The following is a 20451-nucleotide window of genomic DNA, read 5'->3' on the forward strand; positions in this document are numbered from 1 at the left end:
CATCTTTCTGATGAGATGCTGGTTATTAAAAATCCCATTGCACTTCTCGTAACCCCGGCCAAGTTCTCTCCATTGGCCCATAACTATCATGGCCTACCAATCATCCCCATCCGCCGAATTGGCTTTATCACTGTCTCTCCACTCCCCCAATAGCCGGTGACCGCTATAGCACTGGCACCATTGTCCTGTGGCTGTCGTTGCATCATCCAAGTGGATGCTACACACTGGTGGTAGAATGGAGAGCACCCCCTTGTGATTGTGAAGCACTTTGGGTATACGGCTGTACACAATAAATTTGCTATATAAATACACACATTACATTATGAGACAAAAGGTTTCTGACACTTAACTGCAATTATGGTAAGTCACAGACAAATGTTAGTTGTGAGGAGGACCATGGTGCCTGCTGACCTTTCCTCCACTCATTGTTTGCTTCCATGTGTTGCGGTCGTGAGTTTCCTGTGTGTAAAATCTGACCAATCAAATGCAGTTCAGGAAATTCGTTTAGCCAACTACTGATGCGGATGTTATCACGTGACTGCCTTTTGGTTTGTTTCAACTGGGGCTTTATGGGGAGGCAACAGACCTGGATAAGATCTTTATTGGAGTTTTACACCACAAGCAGGTTTACACCCCTGTTCTTCCTGGTGCATCCAGTAGGTGGTGATAATATAGATATATAAGTTAAAGTCACCATAAAATCAAAACTAGATATGTTATTTTGTTAGCTCACATTGCAAGTTTTGTGCTGAATGATTTATCTGTGTCATTAAAAACATTGTTTGCACTTCTTATCTTTAACTGAAATAAAAAAAAAAATTACTTCCTGTACCTGTTAAAATGTCATTATATATATATATATATATATATATATATATATATATATATATATATATATATATATATATATATATATATATATTAGAAATTTAGTGTGGCTAACATATTTAACCACGCCGCTGCAACTGAGTTTTGACAGCAAACAGAAACGGAAAGGAGGAAGTGTTTGTTCCCCAAACCCTTTTCCTGATTTTTCTGAATGAAATGTCTACTTTACTTCATCCATTCAGCTCACTGTAGAAAAAACAAACCCCTCCCATTGATTCGTCGTTAATAATTTGGTTTCTCTCGGAACTGCATCACAATATGAAAAAAATGGTTGCAGTTTGCCATGTTTCTTGTGAGGGTTAGTTTTTGGGGTAGGGCCATATAGTATCATTTTTTTATAATGATAATGATCATGATAATGTTTTGAAGTCTCCTTGCAACTTTTTCCTACAGAATGCATCAAGAACAGGCTCAAGAAAAGTCATTTTCCCATTTTTTTTTTATTTTTATCACATGACATACACAAGAAGCAACTTGATAAATCCTAATACTTTTACAACAGAATTATTAGACTGATATAGAAAATCATGCATTTTCATCTTATTTTCAAGCAAATTATCAAATGAATGATATATGTTCCAGCATATGGCTTATCATGGAATTTGCAACATGAAACATGAAAAAACTAGCCAGCTGGAACCTGGAACACCAAAGTGGCCTCACTCTGGCTCTGGCTGTCATAAATGACTTATGTAGTTTTCCTTATGGTCTGTTTAAGGTCCTGCCATTTTCTGTCTTGAGAAAACTACTGGCACATGGGATTAGTTTTTCAGATGGTGTTGGATTTAAGATTGACCTGAAATTGCTGTCTATTGGCAAAGTTAATTTAAGAAAAACTCAAAAGTTCAACTTCCCATTGGCGACCTGACAAAAATGCATACCCACACACTTGCAAACGTGTTGATGCCAAGATAGGGATTTTTGGGCAGTGAGTGGAGACAACCTCTTTTGTTTTATTAGGCTGCCTTTGTGAAGCCTGGTCACTTTTGTTGCCCTCAACATTCCTCTGTTTAGAGGCAAAGGGTTAGTGCTCCTACCATTCACAAGGCTAAAGTAAAAAAAATTCAGCTAGGAAATTGTAATAATTATTTTAAATTATATTAAAATTTTACTACGCTTTTAAAGAATATTCACATTAATTTTGCTGTGGTGTCTATCAGCACCAAATGCATGGAGGCTTGACTTGATCTTTATAGTTCAAACATTACCACTGTCACCTGTTAGTCTAACCTCCTTAAAAAACTCTTTTATTCATGTTAGGTGATGTTAATGTTTTAGTTAATACCTAAAAACCATTTAAATTGCCTTAAATTGTTGGGTTTTACAGTACTCAGTTGGTTTGAGTTCTCTTCATTTATTGGATTTTACTGTGCTCAAACTGCTTTGTTTACTCATGGATTAAGTTCACAGTACTCATTAGGATTAGTTTTTGAACTTAAATGTTTTTTTTTTTGCAATAGGTTTCCTCAAATGCTTTAAGGTACCTTAACTTTTGGGTTTTATGGTGTAACGCATTAAAAATGTTGTCTTAATCGCAAATTGTAATGATTTTATTAAATGGAGTTAATAACTGATAAAAATCAGTCATATTTTTAAAACTAATAGCAAAATAAAAAATATATATTTGTAATTTATGATCCTTTTGTCAATGTAATTTGGTTGGAAAGTGTTTTTCTACTATTAAAAAAAAAACTTTAAGTATTTTTGCAGCTTAGGTCAGAACTGTGATAATACTGTATACCGTGATAAAAGCTTCAACAATTAATCGCAATAAGAAAGTCTGAAATCGTCAGAAGCCTATTCATGACATTTATAATAAGATTTGTAGCAGTGAACTGGAATGTATTGGTGTCTATTACAGATGAATCTGTGTGAAAGAGAGTGTACACTGAAAAAAGTGTTGCATGCAGAACTGTTGCAAACAATTTATTTGTGTTGAATTTAAACAATCAAATTAAGTTGAATAATGTTCAACTTAATTTGTTTGTTTAAATTTAACACAAATAAATTGTTTACAACCACTTAACGTAAAGAAATTGAGTAAATTCAAGGAATCGTCTCTGAATTATTTTTTTCAGTGTATGGGTATTTCCCACCACTGTGTTAAGGCTGAAAGGACATCTGGGGCATAATATATTTGCCAGAGTAATTGACGGTTAATTCCAGCATGTGTAGTCCTGATAAATCAGGGTGTAAGCTGAAGGATAGTGAGTGAGTGGTTCATTATGATTAATGAGGTTTCAGGACCTGAATCTCTAAGTTTTTAGCCTTGCAGTGCTAAATCATTTGCTGTCAGTACGCAAAAGGGTAATCTGCTCTCAGGCTGCAGGTGGGAGAGACTGCTGCGCAAGGACTGGGCCACATGGGAGTGCTCTGAAGCGGGGGTGGGGCCAATGGAATCATGTGCAACTCATTCAGAAAAGCATAAACAATACAGTATGGACACAAGTCACTAGATATGTTGGTACGGTAGTTGCTTTTTTGAAAAGCTGTCACTAGGGCAGTCTGAACAGTCACTAAATAAAAGTCACTAAATATCACTAAGCTGGCAAACTGGTAAAGGCGTTTGTGTGTGGCTCATTCATAGTTTTGCTGAAAGGCTGAATAAACTCCACTAAAAGTATATCAAATAACCAGTGAGAAATTTTCTGGTTCATCTGTGGTATTTGTGAATGGATCTTTGCTTTGTCAATGTCTGAGTTGGTGTCAGTGTCTGCCATCGTGCTGTGTTTATCTGACATTAGAAGCTGGAGAAATAGACATGCCAGAACAGTGGGAGGGAAGAACCAGCTCCAAAACGGCTATAATTTCCACTCACCCAAAAATAAACATTTTTAACAGGGTGTAATAAATTATCTTAAAGGTGTTTTGAGCTAAAGCTTTAAAGACCATTTGATCCTCCTAGTACATTTATAAAAAAAAATCTGGCACAGTAGCTTTAATTCAGATGCTTCTGGACACTGTTAACATAGGGCTTCCTTTTGGCCCTGTACAGATTTCACAGGCATTGGTGGATGTAACTACGAATTGTGGTACCTGACAAAGTTTTGTGAAAGTAGTTCTTATCCCATGTGGTGATATCGCTTATAGATGAATGATGATTCTCGATGCAGTGTAGCCTCAGAGATTTGAGATCATGATATTTCAGTATCTTTTAGTTGTGTTATACTCTGTTGAAAGTTAAATGTCCAAATGTCTTCCTATCTTTCTTTGAGGAACATTGTTTTAAACATTTCAATAATTTTCTTACATATTTGTTGGCAAACTGGCTGTCCTCGGCCCATCTTTGCTCCTAGACCTTTCTTGGATGCTGCTTTTGTACCAAATGATAATTACAATCACCTGTTGACATCATCTGTTACAAAATACATCATTTAACCAGTGGAATTGGAATGTATTACAGGTCTAAATGACAGGAAAGAATGTATATTTATAAAGGAAATTAAGTTGACCAGACAAAATAAAATATTGTCTGCAATAAAATTTGGAAATACTTTCTTTTTTATTTGCATTTTCCATATTGTCTCAACTTTTTCTGATTTGGGATTATACAGCGTATATATTTGTTGTAGTTGCTGAAACACTACCCATGTGTAGGGATTTATTACTCGCACATGTATCTGAACATAAAAAACAAAGAACATCTGTTGTGGATGGATGTGGGCTGAACAGATTATTCGTACCATGGGACGTATCCACTTTAACAGATGTAACATAAAAAATGTGTCCTTATTGCATGATACAGATGACCTTTTGTGCTAGTTTCAAATAAAGCTAACCTTCACCAAACACCCCAAATTCCACCCCAACTATTATTACAATTTTAGTCACTTTGGAAAGTACATTCTGTACACTCATTGTCATTATCATTTCTGTTTTTTTTTTTTTTTCTCTATTTCAGGAGCTTCATTCCTCTTACTAAAATATTAATAATGATTTATTGATTACAACATTGCACAATACAGTGTTTTTCTGGAAAAAAGCTTCTGGCAAAAAATAGCATTCCGCAGGTGATTTTTTTTTTCTGAACAATCCCCAAAACACAAAGAGGATGATGAGAGAGAGGAATAAGGTAATTCCAGTAATCATTGCTTTTGGAAGATTGGGTGGGTCTGCAATTCTGAAGCAGTGGGTCTGGACATGTGCAAATGATTGAATGTGAAGATGGAAGTTAACAAATCCAAGCGTGTGATGTGAGATACACCCAAATCTCAAACCACAGCCTGCTATTAGCCTGTTGTTAACATTTTCAACCAAGATAATATGAACTAAAAAGTTCATATAAAGTAAAAAGTTTTTTTTTTTAAGGAAGTAGCCAAAACTATCATCATTTCATGTCTTCAAATATATTATTTAAATGTATATTAAAATCTTATTTACGCAAACAGGTAAATAAAATTTGGATCTATTAATAATTTGTTTGACATAACAGAGATGATTTTGGTCTTTTGGAGAAAAATAAATTTGTGTTGTCAAATTAAAAAGAAAACCTTTTTGGCCAGGTTTGACTGAGGATTGCACCCAAAACAATGATATTTTCTTTGGGGGGATGGAAAAGAAAATTAATGCATATGTTTTTCATGCGAGAAAGGGACGCCATGGTCATCTAAGAACTGGCTGATTAAAAGTATATTTTTATTAAACCAGTTTAAAAAGAGGATTTATTTTTATTGGTCCTAATAACATGTACGTGCCTAAGGGACCAACTTAGTAAAGCCTGTTTATAAAAAATAGATATATTTAACAGTAATTACAGAAAATCACAGTGCAAAAAATGTTAACCTCCAACTGAACTAAAAATATATTTTGTAATAAAAATTCCAACATGATGTTGGGTTGTTTAAAAATGTCTTTATCCTTTAAACAAATTAAGTGTGGAAAATTCAATGAACTTAAAACTACACATGGCCCAATCAGCTTTCACATTTTTAATTACTGTAGATGAGTTTTACAGTGGCAAGGCAGTGGCGCAGTAGGTAGTGCTGTCGCCTCACAGCAAGAAGGTTGCTGGGTCGCCGGTTCGAACCTCGACTCAGTTGGTGTTTCTGTGTGGAGTTTGCATTTTCTCCCTGACTTCATGTGGGGTTATATAGATATACATTCCTCCTGGTGCTCCAGTTTCCCCCACAGTCCAAAGACATGTGGTACAGGTGAATTGGGTAGGCTAAATTGTCTGTAGTGTATGAGTGTAAATGTGTGTGTGGATGTTTCCCAGAGATGGGTTGCGGCTGGAAGGGCATCCGCTGCGTAAAAACTTGCTGGATGAGTTGGCGACTCATTCTGCTGTGGCGACCCCGGATTAATAAAGGGACTAAGCCGACAAGAAAATGAATGAATGAGTTTTACAGTTCCAAACAAATCTACTTTAATTTTGTCCAGTATTTCACAAATTTTAACAGAAACATTCAGTGCTAAAGCAGGATAGCTAATCCAAAATTATCCATCTGGTTTAGAAAACAACCTGTTATTGATAAATCACTCTGTGACCAAGAATTTTATTTGGGCTGCACAGAAAGTGTAAAAAGTGTGTTCATTTTTTATCTTTACATATAATTATACCTATATATTTGACTTCAGGTTTGACTGGGATCAGTATGCCACACATTTTACTATATCAGTAGTAAAATCTTTTATAGATTACAGTTCACATTTATGAATTTTAAGACAAACCAGAAGCTAAGGAAAAATATTGTGCAGTACTTACTTGTCTTAATTGTGTAATTTTGTTAAAAAAATAATAATCTGCCAACTGAATAATTAAAAATTATTTGCCTAAACAGCTTTGAAATTAATATTTGAAACATAGATGGCTAAAAGTTGCATATAACACAGAAAACAAAAAGATGCAATAGGGCAGCAATGAAAGATGCCTTTGTCTATGTTAAACCCATGCATAGTGTGTTGTAATTTCACTGAGAGCATTGGCATTATTGTACAAAGTTTGCATTGCATTTATGAAATTAGGCCAAACCAGTGCATAAGTATTTAAGAATAAAATCCTTTTTAAGAAAATGGAAATCTAAGAAAGTTTTATAAAGAAAAAGAAAAAAACTTGTCATCCAGAATCAGCTCGGAGTAATTAATTTAATGAGATTACTCAGCTAAAGTTATATATAGCTAAAGTTTTATATGTGTTACTTTGTTGTGATGACATAAGTGTTTGAGGTTTGCCGTAATCGAGCAGGGTCAGCTGCCATTCTTCATGACTTAACCGCAGATAGGTGAGGATGTCAGTTTCTGCAAAAGAAAAGTTGAGATTTCAAAGATGATTGGACAAAGCGATAAAGGTTCTTTTTGCTCAGATCCAGTACAAAACTGTTTGATTTGTAATTAGATATTTTGAGTTTTGATGTCAAATGCCAAATGTTTTGTTAATGAAAACAATGTAGTTTGTTCTCTACTACATGCAGGCCAGGAAGGTAACATTCTTCCATTAACCAGCAAGAGATTTTAAAGATTTTAAAAAATTAGGTAATTTAGATTATTCCAGGTTTAGGACTTATTTTTTTACATTTCTTCAATAACCTTCTAACTTTTCCAAATCTTTGGTGTTGTGATCTTTGTGGACCAAATATTCAGTTGAGCACAAGCTGGACTAAGTATAAGTTGGTGTTCTCAGTTGCTGGTACACAAATTGCTAGTTTGTAATTATTATGGTTTTTATCATTTTAATATTAGTATTATTATAGTATTAATTACTAAATAAATAAGTATTAAGTTTATTTAATTTATTTAAATTAAATAAGTATTAATATTTACTTTCAGAAACATTCATATCACAATTTATTGTATCAATGGTATATGAATGCTGAAAATGTAAATGGATGGTAAAAAGGTAAAATGTTTATAATCAAAATGAGTAAAACAATTTAAGTATTTTTTTATTTATTTATAGAATTCACAACAATATTTTGTCATAAAGGGTACATGCATAATGACAGACAAGGTTTGCAGTGTCAACATTCATTATGTCTGTCCTATTATTCACACGAGCACAGATTCATTCAGTATCTGCATAGCTGTCACATTTGGATGTTAAACCTTACCTTTAGCAGCCCCATCTGTTACTGCTGTGGGGCTTCAAAGTCTACATTCAACTACATTCTGTCTGTCTGTTTCTTTAAGCATTCTTCTCTCAAAATACCTTTAAAGAGAGCCAGAGGTGCAAATAATTGGAGCTGTGCTTTGAGTCCATCAGTCCCCTGTTAACGATAGCTCTTGATATTTGTTTACCCACTTGACATGATGTTTAATTATGATTTCATATGTCGGGTAGAAACAGCTAATGTAGAAATGAGCTTATTTTACTTTATGAATCTGTTTTAGACATTTGGGGAGACTAGAGGGTTTTGTGTGTATTGATATGTTCATTACATGTAGGGCGTAAATTTGATTTTGATATTGGTGGGGGCCTAATTAAACCCCCGTCCCCTTCTTTGCCCTTGCTATGCATAGATATACATTTTGTGCCTTGTCCTGCATTTTCGAAATTTTGATCAATCAGACCTTCACCAAAATCACTATTTTAAAAAACGACAAACATCCCATTAAACACATTGCAGTAATTCTTTAACGCAATGCAGTAAGCCTTCATTGTCATAATTTTGTCATTTCAGAATCCAGACTTTATTATGTATTTCTGATCTGTGCTTGGTGCCTCTGATGGAGCTGAAAGTTTGGGTGGATGGAGTTGTCAGAGTGGTTTGCGGCCTGTCAGAAGATACATCATGCCAGGATGTTGTCATTGCACTTGCCCAAGCCATTGGTAAGTCCCTTTGATAACTGAGGTTAGAGCAGGCTTCCTCAAATCCTGAGGCACACTAGCTTACACATCCTAGCTTTGATTCTGATCTAAAACCTATGAGTTAGCTGATCAGAGTCTTCAGTTCAAGATCAAGATTTGAGTTTAACTCTACAGGGCAGTGACTTACCAGGGCAGTATGTGAGGTTTCATATGGTTATTTAGTTAGCAGCCCAAAAACTAGTGGTCCACAGAATACTGAAGAGTAGGTAGGTAACCATCTTTTTCTAACTACCCATGTTCTTTCTACAGGTCAGACTGGTCGTTATGTTCTCATTCAGAAACTAAGAGACACTGAGCGCCAACTACTAGCCAATGAGTGCCCGCTGGAGTCCCTGGCCAAACTGGGCCAACATGGCAGTGAGGTGCAGTTCTTCTTGCGGCGAACTGGTCCAAGCAGCAGTGAAGACCAAAGTCTGCACAGCCAAACCCTCCCTCACTCCAAGCCTTCAATATCAGAGTCCAAGCAGGGTTTACCTAGGAAATCTTTCACTTTTAACTTGGGTCCTTCCAGTTCTCCTCGTTCAAAACCTAAGGATTCAAATAAAACACCCTCTTTTGAACAGAGGGCTTCACCTGTTCCACATGTAGCATATCTTCCAGGGCCATCTAAAGAGGAGGTGTACAGTCATGTTCTTCTGCAGCAGGAGCAGCTTCATTCCCTTGAGACCCAGCTGGTGGCTGTAGACAAGGAATGTGAAACTTGGGAAAAGTCATCAGCTAAGGAGACATCGGTGCAGGCAGAGATGGAAGCTTTGGAAAAGATGATGTGGAAGAATCAGCAAGAGTTGGTGGATGAGGAGTTTTGGCAGGAGGAACTAAGGTTAGAGACAGAGAGGGAACGTGGGATGAAGCGGCGGGTGGGAGAGCTGCATGCTAAACTGGATGACTGTGGGCAAAAGTTGCATGAATTCAACAATCGTGCCATACAACTGGAGAAGGACATTCAGATAGAAATGCTACGAGTTGACATTTTACCTGTTCAGTCCGATTCAAAAGACTCTTTAGAGGTAGTCAAGGCAGATCTTCAAAGTCGACAAAAGCAGGGGGAGGAGATGGAGGCAGAACTTAAAGAGCTTGAGAAGACTTTGGGGAGGGCTGAGACTTTGTTAAAGGTAAGTAGAGAGGGCCTGGCTCAAGAGAGAAGCTTGTAGGGGTTGACTGCAAATGTTGAACGGTATCATGGTCCCCTTGTTGGAGTTGTATTGGCAATTAACGGAAAAATCAAAAGTGAACAGAGGAAACCCCTTCACTTCTTGAAATATTTAATAAATACAAATGTTTTTTCATTTGGTCCTTCTTACATTTATTTATTTTCTTGTAAATTTTATGACTTGTGATAATAAAAGTGTACCACTATTTAATGAGTTTTTTTTACCTGCTAGGAATGCATGAAATTTATATTGCACCTAAACATGCATTACCTCAGTTTTATAACAGCATTTCAGAATTCCTGTGACAAAGCAAAAACTTAGGGCACTATCATACAACCGGCACAATACAAGTATGGCGCAAATTGTTGCTATCTTCAGACCAAAATAAACCTAATTTTTACATTTTCTGTCATGTTGTTTAAATAGCAATTCCAATTACACCTCTCTGTGGACTCATGGGCATGCTGGTCTAAAAAGGAGCATGTTAAACTGTTACGGCGCATTATTGGCGCTTCGCATTTTTGAGGAACTGCAATAGACTGCAACTAAAAGCTGGTCTAATGCAAATTAGTTATTTGCCTATGCAGGTCCAAATGCTTACACATTGCTTAATACTCACACAATTTACAGCAATACACAAATATCTTTACATCTAAAAGAAGAATTTAAGGATTAACATGTCACAAAAAATATTATTTTCTACATAAATGTTTCAGTTTATTTATGACAATTTGCATTTTTATAACGTTATTATTGGGGCTGCATGGTGGTGCAGTGGGTAGTGCTGTCACCTCACAGCAAGAAGGTCACTTATTTTCTTATACTGCACCCTCTTAAAAAAAAATCAAGCGAATGAATCTAAAAAAAATTTTACAACATCAGAATCTCAGAGTCTGTTCTTTTTTGATTATTAGAATCTGTTTTCTGAAGTCTTGTTGATATTCCACCTTTACCAACACTCTAGGTGAATTGCAATCATTTACTTCAAAAAGCATCCGTCTACTGATTGATTTATTGTGGTTACTTTTGAATTGTCTGTTTGATTTTGGGTTGGTAATACATTTAACTTTCAGCCAAACGATGTCATACATGCTCACAGAGGACAAATCTTGAGATAATTGTCTACATAGCAGCAGGGCACACAAGATTCTACCTTAGTTGTCCATAAGATTGTCTTGAAACCTTTGAAATCGTGGCATAATCATGATAAACATGATTATCAGGAGGCCTTTATATTAAATATTGTGTCATGAATATTTAAAGGTAAGAGAATAGAGAATTTCAAATGTCTTTTAAAAGTCAAGTTATCATAACAAATACATCTCAATGTCATCTTTGCATTTAAAATGACATAACTGAGCAAATGACACCTAATGATCAGAATTTGACAAAATTATACTCAATTAAAAGTTTTTATAAACATGCACAAGATATCACTTGTCATCATCAAAAAGTCTTATGAACACCCCTTTAAGTAAATTGTTACCGATTGGCTTATGTTGCTGTTGTAACATAGTGCTCCCTTGTGATTGCCAGCAGAATTACAAGTAAGATGTAAAGTAAAATAGAAGACTTTGTTTTTATTTATTTATTTATTTTATTTTATTTTTTACATGAAAAGGAATATAAAAATGAAATGTTTGAAGGGAGGGATTAACTGTATTAATAAATAAAGGCATTACTGCTGAAAACAAAGTAATTAAATACAACAAACTCTAAAACATATCTTGTAGTTTAGGATAGTTGTTGCACAGCTATTAAAAGCAGATTATTGCTGCATTGAAAAATGTACCAAATGCATTGTAAAAACCCTTGTTCACCATCATTTTAAATGTATTTTATTCTAGTAAGTTGGCTGTTTGTGGTTGTCTGTTCTCTCTTTGTGTAGGCTAAGCAGGAGGAAATTGAAGAGCTGAATAAGGAACTGAGACAGTGTAATTTACAACAATTTATCAAGCAGGCCGGAGCCCCGCCTACCCAAACTCAGCCTCGCACAGACCTCTGTGAACATCCAGAAGAACTGAACCAAACTCAACAGCAAGACAAGCACAAAGACAATGGTATAATCTCCATTCACTAAAAATCTGTAGATGTAGACTAAAGGCTGATTTATACTTCTGTGTCAAACACCGGCGTATGCTACGGCGCTGACGCATAGCCCTTCGCCGTGGCCGTCGCCGTCACTGACGTGCACCTCTCAAAAAATGTAACTACACGTCGCAACGACCCGTAGCGTAAGCTCTGTGATTGGTCGGCTTGGTAGCGCTGACGAGTCTGGGCGGGACCGAGAGCCGCGTGAATGGCGCGAGCAATTGTTTACTAGTGTAGAGTACCGTGAAGGAGCTCCGGATGGAAAGTTTTGTTTTGTGTTTAACTCATAGTTAAAGTTGTTGCACGTCTGCCGGTTCTTGCCTCAAAATGAGCGAGTTTGAGCCACTTGTACATCCCGGAAGTGTTCAGGAAAAGCAATAAAGCAGCGAAGAAACTCGACACAGAGGAACATTTACACCTCACTGCCAACTAGCGTTTCGGAAGTGTTAATGCCGACCGACAGAGACAGCGCGCAGAAGTATAAATGCACAGCCACGCGCGTTACATGCGCCGTGGGTTACGCCGGTCACCTGACGCAGAAGTATAAATCAGGCTTAAGGGTGCTTTTTACACTAGCACTTTGGTCCGCACCCGAGTTCGTTTGACGTCATAGTACGGTACGTTTAGCTAGTGTGAATGCATCTTCTGAACCCGGGTGCGGAACCGTGAACCGTACCCGAGTCTGCCTGAAAGAGGTGGTCTGGGGTACGGTTCATGTGAACTCTGGTACGGTTCACTTCAGATGCGAATGCAATCGTACCAAATGACGGAAGTGAACTATAGTGAACTGTCAACTGTACAACAAACTATCGTTTTCATAAAGTTCGTTTGTTCGTGTGTGTGTGTGTCTAGTTCGTAACGTTACCTTGGTGACACGCGCGGGACTGAGCCAGGGCAAACACAGTGATGTCTGCTTGTCTCCTCCAAAAAGAGCTTCTGCAGACGCTGTGAGATGTTCTGAATGTGCATAATATTTTTGCGGCAGATGGACGCAAGTTGCTTTCTGTATGTCCAAAAGCTTCCAGTAAAAGCAGAATGACCGCGATGTGCGGAAGTCTTTCCATTTCGGCGATTGCTTGCGTGGCCGTCACCTAGCAACGGCCGTAAACAAAACAGCAGCTCAATGACGCAAGCGTACCAGGGTTTAGAAGGAAACAGACAGCGTGAACACAAACCAACCGAGGAGGTGGCAAGGGGAGACAATCGAACTTGGGTACGGTCCAGGCAAATGAACCAAGTGTGAAAGCACCCTAAATCTAATATAGCCAAAAAAAGAACTAAAGTAAGAATTACATTTTTGCATACTAGACAATATATTGTGTACACTGTCAACAAATTTGCTTTGTTTGAATTGATATATAGTACGCACAGCTTTTGTATACTTGAAATAATCAAATGATTGCATTTGCTATACTGATAAATATGCACAATTTACTCTGAATACCACACACTGAAAAAGAAAGATTCAAAGATGATTCCTTGGATTTACAAAATTTTTCTAAGTCAAGTGGTTGCAAACAATTTTTTGGGCTGAATTTAAACTAACAAATTAAGTTGAACATTTCTAAAAAAAAAAAAAAAAAAAAGTCTACTGGCTCATTTATAAATGACAGTTTCTTGTCACCATCCAGTGGTGAAACAATGTAACTACTAAAGTCTATCTATTGACATGCACAGTGAAGCACAACTTTTTTTTTTCTTTACTTTGTATATTATATAATATCACATAATCCGTATAGTTACCCCCTACATGTAGCCGAAGCAAACTAAAAATGTAAACTAGATTTTCAAATAGTCTTATATATAAGCCTGAAAATTAAACCATTACGTTCCTCAGCCATGACACTGATTGCATATATTGCATCGTTGGTGATTTTATTTTGAATCAGAATGCAATGATAATTTGTCTCTATTCTAATAAAGCAAGCGAGTTTATTTTTAGAGCATTTCATACAAAATTGTATTTCAAAATGATACATAAACAAGAATAGAAGAAACATACTAAATAACTAGTTTAAGAAATAAAAATAACAAAGATTCAATAAACAATAAAAAACAATTAACAATAAAAAAATACATTTATATATATATATATATATATATATATATATATATATATATATATAGATAGATAGATAGATAGATAGATAGATAGATAGAAAGATAGATAGATAGATAGATAGATAGATAGATAGATAGATAGATAGATAGATAGATAGATAGATAGATAGATAGATAGATAGATAGATAGATGAAACCAGAAGTTTACATACACTCTTAAAAAGGAACATAACCATTTTTTTTTTTAAATGGCTGATGGTAAATCATACTAAACGTTTACTATTTTAGGTCCTTTAGGATTACATAAATGATTTACATTTGCTAAATATCAGAATAATGAGAACATCTTTTTGAGAATTTTTTTATTAATTTCCATTTAAAAGGTTACATACATTTTCTTGTTATTTTCTCATTTTTTTTTAGCTTAGCTTTTAAACTGTATAACTTTAGTCAAATATTTTGGATATCTTTCTACAAGCTTCTCACAATAGTTTGAAGGAATTTTGGCTCATTTCTCCTGACAGAAATGTGTTTAACTGAGTCAAATTTGTTGCCATTTCTATAGGATTGAGATCAGGGCTTTCGGATGGCCACTCCAAAACATTCAATCTGTTGTTCTTAAAGCAAATTTTAACAAATTTGGCAGTATGCTTAGCGTCATTGTCTGTTTGGAAGATCCATTTGTGGTCAAGTTTTAATTTCCTTGCTGATGTCTTGAGATGTTGCTTTAGTATTTCTACTTAATGTTCTTTCTTCATGATGCCATCTATGCTGTGAAGTGGACCAGTTCCTCTGGCAGCAAAACAGCCTGACAAAATGATGCTGCTGCAGCCCATACTTCACAGAATGGTGCTTCTATAGGCCTATAAGCTTTTCCCTTTGTCCTCCAAATGTAACACTGGTCATTATGGCCAAAAAATTCAATCTTAGTTCCATCAAACCACAGAAAACACTTTTCCCAGTGTTATTTTGCAAATTGTAATCTGGCTTTTTGTTGATTCTGGCTTGTTGATTTTCCCATGTTGTCACAAAAGGAAGGTTTTCCTTAAATACTATTCTACAGTTGTGCCTTCAGTTAACTCAAATGTTGTCAATTACCCAATCAAAAACTTCCAAAATCTTAACACCATCAACTGAGCTTTTTTAGAGGCATAAAATCTTATTATATGTAAACTTGACTTTCAAGAAAAGTTATAACAATTTCTCAAAAAAAAAAAAAAAAAACAGAAACAAATTTGATAATCCTATACCTAAAAGAGAAAAAGTTTAGTCCCATTAACATCTGACTTTTTTAAAATGGTTATGTGCCTTTTTATGGTTAAACTGTGTGTGTGTGTGTGTGTGTGTGTGTGTGTGTGTGTGTGTGTGTGTGTGTGTGTGTGTGTGTGTGTGTGTGTGTGTGTGTGTGTGTGTGTTTGTGAATATTTTTTCTTCTAGACAAAGTCTTATTTGTTTTATTTCAGCTAGAACAAAAGCAGTTATTATTAAAAAAAAAAAAAAAACATTTTAAGGACAAAATTATTAGCCCCTTTAAGCTATTTTTTTCGATAGTCTATAAAACAAACCACCATTATACAATAACTTGCCTAATTCCCTAACCTGCCTAGTTAACCTAATTAACCTAGTTAAGCCTTTGCATGTTACTTTAAGCTGTATAGAAGTGTCTTGAAAAATATCTAGTAAAATATTATTTACTGTCAGATTTATTAAAACTAGTATGTTTAAAATTGTGTTGAAAAAATTTTCTTTCCATTAAACAGAAATTGGGAAAAAATAAACAGGGGGTCTAATAATTCTGAGTTTAACTGTATATAAATATATTGTGCTCACATGAGTTTTCTACGGGTGCTCTGGTTTCCCGCCACATTTCAGAGACGTGCTATAGGTGAATTGGATAAACTAAATTGGCCATAGTGTATGTGTTTATAAGTTAAAAATAAAAGAGTGTATGGGTGTTTCCCAATACTGGGTTGCAGCTGGAAGTGCATCTGCAGCGTAAAACATATGCTGGAATAGTTGGTGGTTCATTCCACTGTGGCGACCCCTGATAATTAAAGGACTAAGTCAAAGGAAAATGAATGAATGAATGAATGTTTGTGTAATATGTCTTGTCCCATTCCCCTCCCCCCCACAGATTTGACCCTGCGTCCCACTGCCAAACAATTCCTTGGTCACCCACGCAACCTGCAGCACCCCCTGGTATCTAGCCTGAATCCTGAGGGTGTGTATGTGTGACAGATTGCTTTGCAGATGCCTGCTGCTGCTTCCCAGCCTGCCTTGTTTCCAAACCTGCCAATTGGTGACAGTTTTTTTGGGGTGAAGGTGTCTGCATGGTGGCTCTTTTTAACCACTCTCTTTTGATCAACATGATTTCTTATTGTAGCACTTTAGCTGAAAGGCACCACATCAGCACATTTTCACAACAAAACCATTTAGTTCAAAACGCAAACCTTTTCAGTCACGATATATTTGTGCTATAAATATGCAGCATACAGTATGTTCAAATAGTATGTTTAAGTTAAGCTGTTTGAGTCTGTAAATATGGATGTTACATATTACATTCTTACCAAGTCAGTATGTTGTGCCTTTCATAAAGAAGTGTTAACACAACATGTGTCCTTAAAACAAAAAACTTTATGCCGGCTTCAGATTGCATCTTGATAATTTAGTAAAACATTTGTTAAAGTGTTGTCAAGATATTTATAACTTATAAAGATGTTATTTGACTAGTTCTCAACTCCACACCTAGGGACCCGATTCTCTGCACACTTTGTTTACTTGTTATCTGACACACTTCTCAGTTCATGAAGCTTTCAGCTAATGAGCATTTCATTCCATTTTTCTGAGAAAACAAATTTTAAAAGGTACTAAATTTTTCAACGGATGTCGATAGCAACCAAAGAAATCTATAAAAAAACAAATGTAATTAGTTTACAAATGAAGTTACGTGTAGTAAAATGAAATGACACAGGAAAAAAATATTGAACACATGAAGAAAGGGAGGTGTAGAAAGGACATGAAAGCCCATATAGCATCTGAAATGTCTCAATAGTTATTCAGCAACCCTCTGCCCTTTGTGATTGTAAATGAATATTTGCTGCTTCAGTCCAACATCTACAATAGACTCTCAAGTGGTTTCAGAGAAGAAATCAACCTGTAGAATGGCTCAGCCAATCACCAGACTTCAGTCCATTAGATTAAATACCAGTTAAAGATCAGATTTGATAGACAAGACCAATAGAACCATCAAGATTTTTACACTTTGTTGAAGTCTTTGAAAAAAATCTCATCATTCATTATTTCAGTAGTTTATCCTTGTGTCATTCCATTGTTATTACACATAACACATTTTTTTAGTTGTTTTGTTTTGTTTTATTTTTATGTTTGGGTCTGGGTTTTTATCAAAATCTGGTTCAGTTCCATGTCAACAGCTCCTTTAGAAATATTATTCCCTGGAAAAAATGACGAAATGAGAAATTTTCCCTGCTGTAAGTATCCGAGTTTGTATGTGAAGATTCAGCCCAAAATACTCTACAAACAATTGTCCATAACTCCTTGAAACTGCACATTTTATGCTGTAATCCATATTGTGCTTTGGTGACTGTTGCTTTAAATTGAAGTTAGATTGTGCTCCCAGCACTTTTTTTAAAATAGGGCAGAGCTACAAACAGCTCAACATAGCGCAGGACTAACATCTCTGTAAAAAAAAAAATTTAAATGTTAAAAGAAAAGGCTCAGAAGAAGGTAGTCTGGAGACTACATTGTTCCTTTTACCACTGAAACTTAATATTTATAATGCCTCTTAGGCCAGGCATGCATTGTGTTACTTATTTGCAATTTCAGCATGGCATTGTATCCAATGTAAAGGCAAAGCTCGCAATTAATGTGCTCAAAGAATATGGCCTGATTGCTCTGCCGTTGCTTTTTATTAATTGTTTTTTTTTGTTTGTTTAATGGTTCTGCGTTAACTGGTATATGGTGTATTTATGCTACCCAATGGAAATGAATGAAAAGTTCAGTGGAAAGGATGAAATAAAAAACCACAACAAATTATATATATATATATTTTTAAGACGTTTATCTTACCAATATATGAACAGATTATCATACACTTTTAATTGTTTTTGCGTATTCTGGAATTCATTAATTAATATAGCAACAGTGCAGCCCCGTGAACTAAGAAAAGTGTGTCTGTTTCGGTTTTTCGAGCTTGTGCAGTGAAGACACAAACACTGAGCTCAACTCAATTGTTTTGTAGCTCTGATTCAACAATGTGATTCTATTTGTTCTAATGTCAGAAAACCATCTGATCACCTCTCTGTTGCCCCTGTAAACTGCATAAACACAACACAAAAACATTCATAGCAAAGTCAAATTCTGCCCGTTTCAATGAATAATTCAGAGTTTGGCTTGAAAACAGACCCAAAATTGCACAGTGTATGCCCAGCTTTGTTTGCTGACAATATCTTTGACAGGTATGGCACTAAAATAGTAATGGTGGACGTCAGGTATCAAGTAAGAAAAGTCTTAAATGTGCAGAGAATAACTTTTTTACCTTAGAATTCTACTGTCTTTTTAGTGATGTTTGCTGTCTTACCAGACATTTTGCTGATTTATGTGGAGCTGGGTGTGTGCATTCATGCATGTGTGTTTGTATGCAATTTGGGGTTAGTTCCCCTAACATAAACTCTCAGAGAAAAAGGAGTTGTCACTGGGGCAATACCTTTTCAAAAGGTAAACATTTTTCTCTAAAAGGTCAATTCCATGCCTTAAACCTATATATATATATATAGTTGAAGTCAGAATTATTAGCCCCTGCACTAGCACCCCTGATTATTTTTTTCTCAATTTATGTCTAATGGGGAGAAATGTCTAAACATAATAGTGTTAATAAATCAGGTATTAGAAATAAGTTATTTTATCTCTGCTATGATTACAGTAAATAATAATTTATTATATATTTTCTAGACACTTCTATACAGCCTAAATTAACATTTAGGCTTGATTAGGTTAGGTTGATTAAGTTAACTAGGCAGGTTAGGGTAATTAGGCAAGTTATTTTATATTGATAGTTTGTTCTGTAGACTAAAAAATATAGCTTAAAGGGGCTAATAATTTTGACCTTAAAATGTTTTCAAAAAATTAAAACAGCTGTTATTCTAGCCGAAACAAATAAGACTTTCTCCAGAAGAAAACATATTATCAGTCATACTGTGAAAAATTCCTTGCTCTGTTAAACATCATTTGGGAAATATTTCAAAAAGAAAAAAAATTTAAAGGGGGGCTAATAATTATGACTTCAACTGTATATATAATTGAAATTTTTGTCACTTTTATGTGCAGAACAAATATATACCTACATGGACACTTCAAACAGGAAACATAATAAAAGATTTGTTAAGAATCTTCACGCTGCTCTTTTCTAACCAGACACACATTTTTCAGAATTTGTGTTGAGCTGACATCTTGCAGTTCATGACGTATGAAATACTGTTTCCGGGTCAAAGCCACTATACTCATTTGGATTGAGAATATTTTTGTTTATGGCCACTTTTTAGTCATATCACACATTAAAGTGAATTTTATATAAAATCATGGTGCACACTACAATCTATGCATATGCTGCACCACAGACACCAATATTTTAACAATATTTAAAAATAAATCACTTTCTGGCCATCTGATATTAAGCATGGATATTGTCATTTTTGAAGTTATTACAAGGCTTTGTAAACATTTATTATTACTATTTGTTAAGCCTCCACGAACAGTTTGATAGAACGATTGGACCTGGTAGCCGCTTTGTGTGACGTCACACTTAAAAAAACAAATGTTCAAAACAGCCCCATGCTAAACTCATTATTACTTGCTAATCTTCCCCTCCACTTTGGCTTACACGCTATTTAAACTTGTCATTTGGGTTTTCACAATTATTGCACGTGCATGTTGTATGGGACAAGTTAGAATATCAGTAAGTGCAAAGTTAATTTGAAAGTTAGATTATCAGTTAATAACTTCAACTGTCATCTGTTTCTCACAAAAGTCTATGGTGAGATGTTAGAAAAAACAGAAGAATTGTCATACTAGCTGAATAAATATTTTAAAGGGCACCTAAGATAAAAATCAACTTTTGGAAGCTTTCTGGACAGAACTGTGTGCAGGTATAGTCAGGGGCGGATTTAATGATTTGGGGGCCCTAAGCGTATCCAGCCATGAGACCCAAAAGTTCTAAAATGCACCTTTTGTACTTTAATTTATTTTTAATTGATTCATTTTGCAGTTTTTTTTTCTTATATCACTCTGCTTTTTGTAATTTTTTTCTTAATGCAAAATAATAATAATAATAATAATAAAAACAACATGGAAAGCATCTTGTAAAACGTTTTAAATGACTTGTTTTCTAAAAATGAATTCACAACTAAATATTACATATAAACTATTTAGTTTTTTAAAAGT

At 35.2% G+C, this 20451-nt stretch overlaps 1 protein-coding gene across 3 annotated transcripts in view; it reads left to right on the forward strand.

Annotated features, from left to right (window-relative positions):
* The window catches only part of rassf7a (Ras association domain family member 7a), a 48349-nt gene that overhangs the window by 25567 nt on the left and 2331 nt on the right, over nucleotides 1–20451 (forward strand). For 2 of the 3 annotated variants that reach the window (XM_009298064.5, XM_009298063.5), the window contains exons 2-5: nucleotides 8505–8653; nucleotides 8942–9804; nucleotides 11732–11903; nucleotides 16130–16216. In XM_009298064.5, the coding sequence (XP_009296339.1) occupies nucleotides 8551–8653; nucleotides 8942–9804; nucleotides 11732–11903; nucleotides 16130–16216 (1225 nt within the window). In that variant the 5' untranslated portion in view covers nucleotides 8505–8550. The remainder of the gene's footprint in view (nucleotides 1–8504; nucleotides 8654–8941; nucleotides 9805–11731; nucleotides 11904–16129; nucleotides 16217–20451) is intronic. The other variant, XM_009298065.5, reaches the window with a different exon arrangement.

This window comes from Danio rerio, chromosome 25 (assembly GCF_049306965.1).
Source record: "Danio rerio strain Tuebingen ecotype United States chromosome 25, GRCz12tu, whole genome shotgun sequence".
In the NCBI taxonomy this organism is placed as follows: Eukaryota; Metazoa; Chordata; class Actinopteri; order Cypriniformes; family Danionidae; genus Danio; species Danio rerio.